Here is a 15,030-nt window from a genome sequence, read left to right on the forward strand (position 1 = left end):
TCATGTATATCTACATATATGTGCAGACATAATTAGCTGCTTTTGTAGCCAGCTTTTCAATATCACATGTGGATGTTCTGTGTACATTTTTTCTTCTATTTCTTTTTCATTTAAAATAAACTTAATAAATTTGACTAAAACTACCTAATAACTACCTAACAAAGCTTTCTACACCTTGGATGGCATTCTTTGCACTGAGCCAAAGAAGCTTATTAAAAGTATATACAAGAGTTCGTAAATCATAACTTACAAAGAAGACCACTTTGCAGCTGTTCTTCCGAGATTTAATACATTTCTGAGGTGAGTGTTTTCCAGAAGCTGCAGAAACAAAGTCAGTGCATCCGCAGCTTGCTGAGGAAAGACGAATATGATCCATACTCATCTGTGGTTTCAAAGTTTGTTGTATCCAAGTCTTCTGAATTTTTTGAGATGCATCATAGGATCTCCTCTTTCGACATGTGGGAGTCTTTCCCCTGCTCCTGGGAAGGGAAGAAAATGGTGTCATTCTCTCCACTCCTCTCCTCCTCAGAGAGATGAATGCTGGGAGAAGATGCAGGATGAAACACTGGACAGTTTCTCTCATCCTCTTCCTCTCTCCTCGCTCTCTCAGCCGTCTTCCCGCATTCGGTCGTTGGCCCGACTTGACCCGTAAATTGACTGAGCAAGCTAAAGATGACTGTGCCTGGATTGTGCACATGGACTGGACCTACAGGGAGAAAACAAGAGCAGAGAATGCATCAAAGGATGTTTTTAGCAAGCTACAGAGATACATTAACCTATAATCTACAGAACAGGACAGCTAAGTGCAACTCGGACTCATAACGGTATCACAGCTGCATCTTTTTGTTTCTAGCATATTTTTTCTCGAGTGAGTCAAGCATTTCACATAAGAAGTCTTCATTTTACTCAGCTGTACCAAGATTGGCTGCTGAAGGTGTTGAGGGCTGCTGCTTTGTACTGAATGAGTCTCTGGGGAACTGATGAGTTGGCTCCCTTGACTTGTGAGAAGCACCTCGCCCTTCCTACAGGAGAACACAACCATGAATTTGGCGCAAACAAAGGAAAAAGGATGTAATCTATGTAAACACATGAGAGTTCATTAGACTTGTACCTCATTCCAGAGCTTTGCAATAGCTGAAAAAACAGTAGATTGAATAATGAATAATAGGAAACTGGTGTGTTTTCACATTTCATGAGTGGTGACTCAACATGACTTAGCAAAAGCAGTGAAGAGCATATCAGCAAAGGGCATGATAACCCTAAATTCACAGTAATTTCCACACTGATCTTGTTGAACGTTTATTGTTTCTCAGAACTGATTCAATCACAGAGTTTGACAGAGGCGACAGAAAATGAGCACTTCCTGGACGTAAACATCTTACTTTGCCTTATATATGTCTCATCTCTTGGACGACAGACACAGAACAAGGTGAGAAGGGCCAAAGTTGCAAGGACACCCACTGGAATGAAAATAGCTGCCAGGTAACGGTTGGCATGACCTATAGGAGAAATAAAAGGATGATTAGTGCTGTGCCTGAAATCTCTCTTTTGCAGTGTAACACATAAAAGCGTTAGCAGCTTTGTACATAAAAATCTAGAGAGAGTTTTTCATTCTATATTTAACAGAAGCAAAATGTTGCTTTTGATTGCTTATCTTTCTCCCAGCTGAGAGTTCAGTCCAGTTCTTTCCATAGATGATTAATTAGATTAACACTGTTGGCTGCATGAACATGACACTTATGTGCAGTGTCAAAAAGCTGTATTTAATTTCCTAAAACATACTCTTTCAATATTTAAAAATCATTTTATAAAATCCAGCCAGGATTATCGGGATTTTCCCTGTTTTCTTTTTGAAACCTGGGCTCCTCGACCGTGGAGTTCAGGATCAAAGTGCTTTGTCTGTACCCATAAGTAGATTCAGTGTGCAGCAGGGAAGTCATCCATCCTCACATGCACATTTTCAAAATGGACGATAGACAAGAAAAATAATAATAAATTCCCGATTAGCACTTTTGCCTCACGACAAAAGGTTCTGGGTTTGAATCCACCGTCTGGCCGGGGCCTTTCTGTGTAGAGTTTGCTCCGTGTCTTTGTGGGTTGACTCCGGCTTCCTCCCACAGTCCAAAAAACATGCACACACTGAGGGTGGAGGTGTTTCTAAATTGGCTATAGGTGTGAATCTGAGTGTGAATGCTTTTTTTTTGTCCCTCTCTGCATTAGCCTTGCAACAAATTGGCAACCTGTGCTTGGTGTACACCGCCTCACATGCTACGGTAGTTGGCATGGTCTACAGCGATTGCTGGATGGATAAATGTAGAATAACAAAGCTGCTTGTTCATCTGAGTGACGGCTGCTGGAACAAAGCTGCTTTTAAGCACTGTTGTTCTGTACTTTGGGACCAGAGGCCTTTATCTACATGGAAACTGAAAGTCAAAATACAAAAAGTGCATGTCATCAAAACAAAAAATAAAACCTGTCAATCGCTATACAGTAACTGTCTTGAAGCCAACAGGGATCCTGGGTTCATTTGTGGCTAACGAATCAGAGTGAGTTTTTGTTCTTCACAGATAAATATCCAAACCATGACAGTAACCAAGAGGACAAAACAGACTCAGTAAATCCCATCCATCCATTTATTTCTGGTTATCTGATTCAGGGTGGGGGTGAACCCAGCTGTCACAGGGTAAGAGACCACGTACACCCTGGACAGGTTGACAGTGTCTTGCAAGGCTAACACAGAGAGAGGACAACCACTCACACTCACATTCACACCTACAATGAATTTAGAAAAGACCCACACAGGCAGGGGGTGGACATGCAAACTCCACACACAAAGTTCAGTTTGGGGTCAACAGATGTCCCAAGATATTTATAAAACTGAACGCATTCAATATGACCACTTGTGCATTAGAGCATTTTATAAAATTAGTGATCATCTTTTGTCTTAACCCTTTAGCGTTCTGCTCAACCAATTGGTACACATTTTCGGGCCCTATATCTAACTTTCACTGAAATTGACCTACCTTGTTGAGTCTTTTCTACCAATTGGTTTACATCTGTAATGCCAAAAAAATCCACCAGAAGACACTGTGAATGGAAACTGTTGGCTCTTCTTATACCTCTCCCAACCAGAAGGTCAGAAACAAAAAAACATCCACCATATTTTGAGTGTTTTTGATTCAACTAAGATATAATTTTTTGATATATGATAGTGTTAGAGGACTTACTAAACAGATGTAGGTCACTTGACAGCATTAAAAACGTGAAATTAAATGTTTAATTTTTTTTTTTTTTTAAAGTGGTCAACCAAACGGTTAGCATTCGCACCCTTTATGGTGCTAACATAACATAACCTAAATGTTATTAAAATTGATTATTTGCCATAGAATCAGACCACTAGATCCATTTTGTTTATTCATTGCTATTGATAAATCACAGTAAGTGTTAGCACAGCAAGAATATGATGAAATAATTTCCTCAGTAAATTATTTTTGTAACTTTCTGAGTTAATATTAGTAAAATTGTAAAAATCAAGAATAACACTTGGAAATCACACATATCACAACTGATTACCTTTTAACCAAATTAGAGTAGCTGGTAAATTAATATTACTAAGTTGTCAAAATTATAATTTCATGTTGAACAATTGGGCTACTATATGGACGCTAAACAATTATATGGCTAAAAATCACATGGTCCTGTGGCATGATACTCGTGATACCATCCACCTTCAACCACAGTGTGTTTGAGGTCATGGTTTCATAAGAAGCCAACAGGGCTGGCACTCTCCACCAGTATATTGCCAACAAACCAGATGAGTGGGGCTTTAAATTGTTCTGCCAAGCAAGTTCATCTGGCATCATCCACAACTTGCTGCTGTATCAAAGGGGCTCTACATTCTTCAATGCTCCCCTCAGTGAAAAGGAGCAGAAGCTCCCTCTAAGGACCAGGGTTGTAAAAAAAAAAAAACACTATGCAAACCCATAAAAGAGCCTCAGCTCTTCACGAGTTTCACCTTGGTCCAGAACTTGCACACCTCCTTGGGTGTCAGGTGCATTGGTACTGTATGACCGGTGGAGCTCCCCTGATGGCAGACAAAGACCTGATGAAGAAGGGCCATGGAGCCTGTTATTACAGGTCTGATGAAGGTCTGATTGCAATAAAATGGTTTGACAAGAAATGTGTCAACCTTCTAAACAATGCCTGTGGGTTCATGCCTCTTTCATCGGTGGAGCAAAGAGTCCAATGCAAAGATCACCATTCCATGCCCATCACTCATCCCTGTATATAATTAGCATATGGGAGGAATTAAGCTTTCTGATAATAATAATAATAATAATAATAATAATAATAATAATGGATTGGATTTATATAGCGCTTTTCGAGACCCTCAAAGCACTTTACAATTCCACTATTCATTCACTCTCACATTCACTCACTGGTGGAGGCAGCTACAGTTGTAGCCACAGCTGCCCTGGGGCAGACTGACAGAAGCGAGGCTGCCATATCGCACCATTGGCCCCTCTGGTCAACACCAGCAGGGGGTGAAGTGTCTTGCCCAAGGACACAACGACCAAGACTGTCCAAGCTGGGGCTCGAACCGGCAACCTTCTGATTACAAGACGAACTGCCAACTCTTGAGGCACGATCGCCCTGATATGCTATTACACCTGTATAAGACAAGTTATAAGTTACAAGTTATGGTGATGGCATAGTCCACTGTTCGGATACATTCTTGACTTGAATACCTGGTCTACAAGAGGGACTGTGCCCTACTGGACCAGAAACCGATGGCTCTCAAAAGGTTTCCACCTGGCTGTGTCTGAACCAAGTTAACAAGCCAGCATCTAGAGTTGGACAACCATGATTCAGCTCTTCCAGACCACAGAATCAATGCTACACCCAACGACCGAAACCACAAGCAGATGTGCTTGATTTGCACTGTTTTTATTTTTTAAAAACAAAAATGATTTTGCACACTAGTATTCAATCAGAAGTGGCCTGAATGTGAGTATTTTGTGCTGTAGTACATTACTCCCATTTGCAGATTAAAAAACTATGTATTTTGTTGTTTGATATAATACTTTCCTTTGATGGAATGAAAACAGCAATGTTCACTGGCATGCTACTAGAAATAAACTGTATCCAATGCCCTGGATAGTTTTGTTATTAATTTAATCATAATTTGGCCCTTTATTTGATTTTTTTCAACTGTATTATCTAATGTACTTGTATTTGCATGACATTTCATACTTTTACCAAGTGACATCTCAACCATTTGGTGGAGATCAATATTTTAAAAACTACAGGGTCTATTGAAAAAAAAATGATTGTGGTTATTGCTCACCGAAATCAATAAGAAATGCAAACAAAAACAATTTCCATTGCTTTTTTCTTGGTGTGGACCTCAAAGGGTTAATTCAGTGGAGCACTGGGTAGTCCCGTTATCCTGTAGCTTACTCACAATAAGTTAATTTGCATACTTTGAGACAATCCTGTTTTCTTACCCGCTCTGACACTTTTGTGTATGGTATAACAATAATATTGAAGAGAGTGCGAATCCCCGTAGGATGGCAGTCAAGGAGCAGATCTGATCTCCACAGTGGGGATAAGGTTCATTTACCCAAATTCAAAAAGTCAAGAATTCACCCTACAATATATTTTTAAATCAAATTGTTCTAAACGCCTCCTGATTAAAATATGAAACTGACTTATGTTGAAGAGTAAAGAAAAACTAGCAAACTTTAATAGAGCATGAGACACTTTTTGAGCTGTTGAGAATTAGGTTCAGCAAGTTTACTCTGGCATTTCCAGGCCCGAGATTAACCCAACTTAAAGTGCCAAAAACTGCAGTTCGAATTGTTCATAACTGGCAATAGACAACTTAGACACCATTTCTGCCCCCACCCTCGTCTGGACCACTTCCCATTTTAAAACAGCCCATTGTTTTGTTTTCAGAGCTGATTTCCGGAGCTCTCCAGTAAGTGAATGTTGTTCGCTCCTGTGTTTCCGTCTAACCTTCACTTTCTATCAATCTCCCTCGGACCTTTTGCCCTTTATCAGACAATAGGACACAGTTATCTCTTCCCTGTTAGAGTAACACCTATTGTTTCAAAGATATGCTGCTAGTAGCTACCAGAGAAAACAAGAGTGCTATCATCCTTCTGTTTGGTTGTACGAGTAAGCTTTCCCAGGAGAGTTTGTATCCAGTGATGCACAGAACTGCATAAAAAAGCCTTATAGACAACTGACAGTACACCAGTAGTGTTATTATTCTATTGCTGCCACATTCTGCAATAAAAATTTATTTTATAAATGTACAACTAATGAAACAGACTTGTCTGTTGCCTCTTTGTTTCAGACCCTGTGTTGGTAATGTGAGTTTCTCCAAAGGGTCCTTGGACTTGGGGAAAGTTCCTGCAGTGCAAATGTGGCTTTTACAGTTTCAGTCACTAGTGGTTTGGTGAGGCTGCACTTTGGTAGAGTCAGGCTTTAGCTAAATGCTAAAATACTCATGACACTGCAGCTCTTATTATGGTATCGGTTCAGTAGATATTTGATGATAAAGGTATTTTGACTAAGTAGCAGTTTCACCTGATGATCACACTAGAGCGTTGGTTCTCAAACTGTGGGGTAGTCCCTGCTGACAAGCCACAGTGACACTGCAGCTGGAACATGGACAACCAGGTGAAAATATTTTTAAATAAACGTCAATGTGGGGGTCTGAGTCATCCATGTTTTAAGCACTGAAGTTGAAGGAAACTGGGCTTGTTTTTAGGTTTATGAAGGACTTTGACCTCTATACGTCTGAATAAACCTCTCAGATGAGAGCTGAAACATCTACAAGAACCTTAAAAGAAGTTTAGCTGCCTACTGTAATTCATTATTATCAGGATGTCCAAAAAACTCACTGAAAAGCCTTCAGCTAATCCAAAATGCTGCAGCAAGAGTCCTGACAGGGACCAGAAAGAGAGAGCAGATTTCTCCTGTTTTGGCTTCCCTTCATTGGCTTCCTGTTAAATCCAGAATTGAATTCAAAATCCTGCTCCTTACACACAAGGTCTTAAATAATCAGGCCCCATCTTATCTTAATGACCTTGTAGTACCATATCACCCTATTAGAGCACTTCGCTCTCGCTCTGCAGGTCTACTTGTTGTTCCTAGAGTATTTAAAAGTAGAATGGGAGGGAGAGCCTTCAGTTTTCAGGCCCCTCTTCTGTGGAACCAGCTTCCAGTTTGGATTCGGGAGACAGACACTATCTCTACTTTCAAGATTAGGCTTAAAACTTTCCTTTTTGCTAAAGCATATAGTTAGGGCTGGACCAGGTGACCCTGAATCCTCCCTTAGTTATGCTGCAATAGGCTGCCGGGGGATTCCCATGATGCATTGAGTTTTTCCTTTCCAGTCACCTTTCTCACTCACTATGTATTAACAGACCTCTCTGCATTGAATCATATCTGTTATTAACCTCTGTCTCTCTTTCACAGCATGTCTTTATCCTGTCTTCCTTCTCTCACCCCAACCGGTCGCAGCAGATGGCCGCTCCTCCCTGAGCCTGGTTCTGCCGGAGGTTTCTTCCTGTTAAAAGGGAGTTTTTCCTTCCCACTGTTGCCAAAGTGCTTGCTCATAGGGGGTCATATGATTGTTGGGTTTTTCTCTGTATCTATGAAGCGCCTTGACGCGACTTATGTTGTGATTTGGCGCTATATAAATAAAATTGAATTGAAATTGAATTGAATTGAATTCAGCTCAACAATCAAAGACCATAAAACAAGTTTATTTACTACACATTTTACTAAACTTCACCTTTTTATTCTTAACGCTTAATTACGGTTCATTCTGTATGGCATGAACTTTTTCCAACATGTGAACTAAGCACATTAGAAAAAGCTGGAGAACCAATGTGATAATGAAAAATACAGTTTATCTCAAGGGCACCGTGAACATCCTCGCTGAATTATGTAGGACCTAATAGGTCCTGCAAAGGGCACTGGTGGCATTTTGGTACTCAACAAAGTCCTCGGAGGAGCATGAATTAAAATAATGTGGTGGACCAGCTCTAACTGACATAACCTCCCATAACTTTTCAGTTTCCGCTCAAATGAAAACAGTAAATACTCTCCAAACACTCCCTTTCATCCACATACACAGTCATAAAGTCTCACCTGTCGTGGGATTCGGCTCTTTCGTTGGGTGACACCTGTGTGAAGGAATAAAATGTTAAGTATTTCAAATATGTGACCCCCCCCCCCCTCCCCTCCCCATGTGATGAGGGTAGTCTACAATACTTGTATCAAAATCTGTGACAGCTTCATGTAACACAGAGATTCAGTGAAGTATTCAGTATTTACTGTATCAAAGGAAATTTGAGGCTTACCCTGGAGATTGGCAGGGTTTGGGAGAAGTGCTGGTATGTCCGGAGGAAACTGAGAAAGGCGTGTGTTTATCTCTGACTGAGATCTCTGTAGCTGCTGCTTCTAGAGAATAAACCATCACAGGATTGGTTTCAGACTTCAGAGGAAGAAAAAACCTCAAACACAGTCTCACAGACCTGCCTGAGTTACTTTACAATGTGGATAAGTACATTTTTCCACTTCATATTATACAAGGGTAAAAGGTGACCCCTGGGCTGTCCTGCTGGCACAGGGGTGAAGGCGCTGGTCATGAACTGTATTGTCCTAGGTTGGATTTGTTGCATACAGTTCCAGTTTTTCTCTCTCCCTATTTCCTGTCATTGTTTTACCTTTATCATTAAGAACGTGAAATCCCCCCACCAACACCACCACACCACACACAGACAGACACAGACAGACACAAACACATACATGCACGCACACACACACACACACACACACACACACACACACACACACACACACTGACAAACAAAAACTGTTCCTCAGAACTTGATAACCTGGGTGCACTGAGAAAACAAATTCATTTTAGTTTAACCCCGTTTGTTTATTACTTGTAGGGGAGTCGCCCCCTGCTGGCTGTTACAAAGAATCCACATTTAAGCCACTTCTACACTGGCTTCATTTTTCAGATCCATCCTCTTTTACACAGTTAGTTTGATATTTTGTTGGACCATGAAACAGTTTTTGCAGTTTTGCATCTGCACACCACAACAGTGGATTTTAAATCAAACATGACGTGACTGAAGGGCAGCCTTTCAGGTTTTTTTCCCACAGGGGTTTTAAAAAAATACAGACATTTTCAGTCCCCCTGTTCAGAGTTTCAAAATTAACTGAACAAACTAAAGAACTAACATTAAATATAAGAACTGTTTTTAATACTTGGATGAAAAATGACTAAGTCTAGAAGTCATGGACATCACCAAATCCTGTGTTTCCTCCTTTAAGATGCTCGGGTAAGCCTTTACTGCAGCCTCCTTCAGCTCCTGCTTGTTTGTGGGTTTGCTGCATTCAGTTTTGTGTTTAATAAGTGAAAAGCAGGTTCTTCTAGGCTGACATCAGGTGACTGACCTGACAATTAAGTGAAACTGCGCTGTGCAGTGAAGTCCAATCAGTTTTGCAGCATTTGACTGAATCTGAGCAGACAGTATAGCACTGTATACTTCATCACATGATTAATAAATACCAGCCCTAGCTTGACCGGCAAACATAGACGCTCATGCCAAACACTGAACCCATCGTGTTTGACAGATCATGTCATATGCTTCAGATCATGAGCTGCTTTTCTTTTTTCAAGATTCTAGTACGGATTCATTTTGGTTTCATTGGTCCAAAGATTTTTTTCACAGCTGTGCAAAGTCTAATTTGACTTTCTTGTTCTTGAGGTAAGGCGTGTCTCGATTGTAGCCGCTGATAATGACATGCCCGCCTTCTTAAGCGTGTTCTTGACTTGGTTAGATGTTTTGAAGGGCTTTTCTTAATCAGGGAAATAATACATCATGTACTTCAGTTGTGTTCTGTGGTCTTTCAGGCATTTTGGTGTTGGTGGTGAACTGGACTGGATATCATGTTTGTTTTCATTTGTCATGAAATAACGACGAAGCAGACTTAGCCTGTCAATTGTTCTGTTACTTGGATAACAGGCTGTAAACTCTAAACACACACACATACACACACACACACACACACACACACACACAATTTTTGAAACCTCTTTGAAGTAAAACTGAAATTCTACAATTTTGATTTAAAATGTGCTGCATCTTTGACCATCAAATTTACTCTGTACAGTGTGCAGTGTGACACCGTGCTCTGCAGTGGTGGGTGTGCCAGAAATACTACTTGGTCAGCAGTGACATGTTTAAAAATATGTCACTATTTATTTTTAATAACTCGCTTGCATTTTGTCGGGGCCAAACACAGCCCTGCTGTTTGGCACTCTGCAAGAATGATCAAGTATTATACAGCTAGTTAGGGTTTTGGGTTGTTTGGTTTTTTTAGAAGACAAGGCTATGGAAGCAATTTGAATAAATCAAGAAGCAGGCAAAACTATGATCTACCAATCTGTGCAGAGCGTTGGAGTGCTGCAGATTAGAATGATTATTTTCTGCTGGTTCTTCATAAAATATACTTAGAACATAGAAAAGTGTCCTTTGTGACACTTTCATGTCAGCTTGATGGCATTGCATTTTTTAGAGAGCATAAAGATTTCCAGGAATATTTTCAAACCTGTTCATATTAGACAAGTTTTGCATATTCATGGCAACTTGAGAGGAACCTGTTCTCAGAATGATCTGATAATAACGGGAGCCAGAGCTAAGTTTACATATCCTGTCAGCTATTTTTTTTCTTTTGTTTTTTAATGGCTGCGGTAAAGTTGTTTGCTTTGACACTGGTCATTTTCTCAGCTTTAGAAGTTGTTTTGTTTGCCATAAGGCCCACTGTTGGTTTGAGCTTATCTGACATGAGAATTGAAAGTGTTCTTCTCGGTACTTACTGGTTGGGGTTGGGTCTGGCATCTTCTCACAAGACAAGCAGTTCTTTTTGTCATGGGCCCACCTGATGCATCTAAAACCATCCTCGCAGTCACATTTCATATCAGACGTACTGGTGCAGTTCTGAACCACTTTAAGATGAAACTCTGAGAAAGAGTGAAATAGAGATTATTTTAGAGACTATTCATCTCAGTAAATGTGGAGTTACTATTAATGGTTTATCAGCTCTTTATAGAAAACCAGAGATCACGGGTATAGCACGATCCTGATGAAATCATTAAAGGTAGAAATGACTCATAGTTTCTTTACTAGGGTTGCAGTCTCCAAAGCAGCGATGGCATTCATCTTCATAGTTCAAGTCAGTTGTGTAACTTCCAGCAGGACAGTGTTCACATGTTGTACAATCACTCTGATACATACCTGTAAGAACAGAAAGAAACCAATGCAAACAACTTGACGACAAGCAGTGTGAGCAGACAGCCTGCACACTCAGAATGCATATTAATGAAGGATGTGGTCATACTGCACAAGCTCAGTCTGCGTCATTTTTCATCAATGCAGAAAAAAAAACAATGCATAGACAGAAAAAAACATACTTCACACCACTGTACAAAATAGAGATTCATTTTTAATAATAATTCTGAGTAAGTTTAAACTGACAAGCAGACAGCAGAATTTTAAAAATATTAATAGAAGCTCACATCAAGTTATCACACATTTCCTACCTGCAGGACAATATTTACACTCTCTCCCATCAATGTTGTAGGTGTTCTTTGACTGTCAACACAGATAGATATAAATCACTAAAATGAAAAAGTCCTCATTAACTCATCATCCATGCCACATTCACTCATGTCAACTATTTGTCTTATTTGATAAAAGTGTATGCAGTAATTAAGGCGAATGGGTTACAAAGTCTTACTGTGGGAAAGCTGAGCACCAACTGTGTGGATAACATCAGGAGGGCCACAGAGTATTGCACCAATCCCATTCTGTGGACAGATGTAAAGCTGCCAATCGTCTACAAACACCACTGCGAAAAGGACAAGGATCAAAATCTATAAAAGCTAACGCAACTACCAAGTTAGTATCACAAATAAAGACTATTACAATAAAACGATAATTGTAAAAGAAAGAAAGAAAGAAAAAAAGAAAGAAAGAAAGAAAGAAAACAATTATTTTTACCTTCAGTATGATGTGCCTTTTGTTCTACTTCTGTTGTTTTGCTAACTTCCTCAAGATGTGCCTCACTCTTTCTACTCTCTCTCTCTCTGTGTGTGTGTGTGTGTCGTTTTACTCACGCTACTGATTCTGTGTCATTGTTTCCTTACCTGGTTATATCTTCCTGTCTTCCTGTTTCCCCCACACTCTGTTCTCTAGCAGGCAGCTAAAACTGACTAACATTTACACGTCAAAGCCTTAAAGCCTAATCATTTTCCATATAAACTGCGACACCTCATGAGGAATAAATAGCCAGAGTAACTATTCTAACTCTTTATTTGAAAAAACAGATGAGCAGATCGTTTGTTTGAAAGTGACGCTTTACCTTTCATTTTAGATTTGAATGCCTCCTTCTTTTTTTATCATATTTAAGCACATTTTATTTCTTTTATTCTGTTTAAACTCAGCTTTAGACCAGGTAATGGATGAGTTTGCTAACTATTGATATGTTGACACTTACCTTTTTCAAGTGGGTTCTTGTAGTCTTTAAGTAGTTTAGTTGAACGTAACAGGACTTCTTTCAAAACCCAGTTACCTTCATGTCCTGTCCCCACTTAAGTTGTATGAGAAAGAGCATCTGACATAAAATCTTAGCCAATTCAAACCTGCGAAAATATCAAGAGTAAGGACGTGCAGAGTGTTGGTGTGACAGAGAAGGAAGAAGTTAAGAACAGAGCAAGTTTGAGACGGATGCTATGCTGTGGTGACCCCTAAAGGGACAAGCAAAAAGAAGAGGAAAAAGAAAAAGAAGCACATTTAAGTTTAATACTAAGGTGGACAGAAAATGCTTTTCTTTCTCACTTTCATTCCCCTCAGTTGGAGTTTTGTTTTCCTCTATGCTGTCTTTAAATGTTTGGACATGAGGAATAAGTTGGATCGTTCAATTTCTATCAACTGCTTTCTATAAACTATTGTTAGTATCTCTGGCTCTCGTCCACAGCGTGCCTTTTGTCCTGTCTTCCTCCTCCCACAACAACTGGGCGTGGCAGATAGCCCCGCCCCTCCCTAAACCTGGTTCTGCCGGAGGTTTCTTCCTGTTAAAAGGGAGTTTTTCCTTCCCACTGTTGCCAAAGTGCTTGCTTTGCTTTGGTCATATGATTGTTGGGTTTTTCTCTGTATGCATTATTGTAGGGTCTACCTTACAATATAAAGCACCTTGAGGCGACTGCTGTTGTGATTTGGCACTGTGGGGAATGCTATAAAGCCCATTTATTGTCACTCTGACTGGTCATCCTTACCCATTGCACCTGTACAAAGGAGTGTAGATTTGGAGTGCACTGCAAAGGCGGTTTGGAATTCCATGTCAGCAGGATACCAGTCTATGTTGGAAGATCTGAAGTTTTCCACAGGAATGTACTACCCTACCTATGTCAAAACATGGGAATACCCAGATGGGCAACGCGTGGTTACTACACACTTGGCTGGTGGCCAAGTAACATATTGACATATGAAACACAGCATTTCTGCAATGACTCTTTTTAGCCCAAAGTGATTTATCTTGATGTACCTAAACACTTTTGTCCTTGTTGTTCATCAATCAAATTTTTTTTTAAAGGGTTCTAAAGCTTTTCCAACTTAATTCTTGGAGGAATTCATCAAGCAAAACAGTTCAACACATATCAACTCAAAGTCTTTATCAGGGTTTTTTTTTGCTTGTTTTTTTGTCCTTACGACATCATTTCCACTGGATATCCAAATACAGCAAATGTCTCACTTTGTCTTAATCAGTGTCTTTTTTTAGTTTCTTTCCAGGTTGTAACTGGAGAATCTTGATTTATCTCTAGATTTGAAAGAAAAGTATATATTCAAGACTATATTTCATTTACATACGCAATATCAAAGCCATCATACAGTCATTTCACCAAAGCATTTGCATTTCAGTTGTCGATCTTCCTGAAGTGAAAATTTTAAATAGACTTTTCTAAGCACACACTCATAAAGAAAGAGTACTACTGGAAAAATATCTGACTCAATTTTACTGGTGGTCTCCATCAAAAAACAGCTCATTCCATTTGTCATTTTAGGCAACTGCTTTAGACTGTTAGTGAGTTTCATTCTTCTCCTGTGCATCTGAACTAGTAAAAGTCTTCTTAAATTGCTTAGTTATGCTAGAGGCCCCCCCCCCCCCTAAAAAAAAAAAAAATAGGACAGATGCACTGAAAAGGTTTAAGATAAAAGATGTGTTTTCTAAAAACTGATAAATATGGTTACAAATCGATACAAATACTATATAGAGATATTTCCAACTAGTGACATCACATAGGCATAATGGGAATGATATACGGGGATTCTAAATATAACGTTACTTTGGACCTCTGACCTCTTCTTCAAAAGTGAAATGAGGTCAAACTGTGATAAAATGCCTTTAACCTTCAAAACCTTTTTTTTGTATTGCCAACATTTAGTAAACTATGGTCCTGGTATACGGGAATTCCGAATATCGCATTATAGTTTGCGTCAAAATATCATGTCACATTTGACCTCTGACCTCACATGTACATTCCACATCTGCCTTTATTTCAAGTTGACCCCAAAATGCATTATATCTTGAAGGAGAGCATGAGCTGCCTAGTTCCACAGCAACATATATTAGTGTAATATTAAATGACAAGCCAAATTATGCATGTCCAATTGCCTACAGGCAGAATGAATATATAGAAAATACAATACTGTTCCCTTTACAGGCCTTTTTACTTTTATTATTAACACTGTGCCACTTTCTACGCACATTCACATTAATGTTTATATTTTATGCTGTTGGGATTATCTGTAGATTCTGATCGTAGCTCTTTGATGGTTGAGCTTCATTTTGTTGTATTTTGTATATATTTCTGCTGACACCACACAGTTTTTCTTTTTCTGCTAATGTTTCTATTCTTATTGCAATGAGTCCCTCGAG

The 15,030-nt window shown here is 39.5% G+C and overlaps 1 protein-coding gene across 3 annotated transcripts in view; it reads right to left on the reverse strand.

The window, feature by feature from the left end:
* Positions 1-112: 112 nt before the first annotated feature.
* The window catches only part of LOC146564190 (uncharacterized), a 26,104-nt gene continuing 11,186 nt past the window's right edge, over positions 113-15,030 (reverse strand). The window contains exons 1-11 of one of the 3 annotated variants that reach the window (XM_085291775.1): positions 12,592-14,215; positions 11,833-11,943; positions 11,636-11,687; positions 11,220-11,330; positions 10,913-11,056; positions 8,379-8,478; positions 8,167-8,201; positions 1,383-1,499; positions 1,112-1,134; positions 917-1,022; positions 113-706 (exon numbers count right to left, since the gene is read on the reverse strand). In XM_085291775.1, the coding sequence (XP_085147901.1) occupies positions 435-706; positions 917-1,022; positions 1,112-1,134; positions 1,383-1,499; positions 8,167-8,201; positions 8,379-8,478; positions 10,913-11,056; positions 11,220-11,330; positions 11,636-11,687; positions 11,833-11,901 (1,029 nt within the window). In that variant the 5' untranslated portion in view covers positions 11,902-11,943; positions 12,592-14,215 and the 3' untranslated portion in view covers positions 113-434. Of the gene's footprint in view, positions 707-916; positions 1,023-1,111; positions 1,135-1,382; positions 1,500-8,166; positions 8,202-8,378; positions 8,479-10,912; positions 11,057-11,219; positions 11,331-11,635; positions 11,688-11,832; positions 11,944-12,095; positions 14,216-15,030 lie in introns of those variants that run through there. The other 2 variants (XM_085291774.1, XM_085291777.1) reach the window with 2 other exon arrangements.

Source organism: Mchenga conophoros, linkage group LG11 (genome assembly GCF_057382185.1).
Source record: "Mchenga conophoros isolate Kocher_MC1m ecotype Shallow Benthic linkage group LG11, M_conophoros_male_GT1.1, whole genome shotgun sequence".
In the NCBI taxonomy this organism is placed as follows: Eukaryota; Metazoa; Chordata; class Actinopteri; order Cichliformes; family Cichlidae; genus Mchenga; species Mchenga conophoros.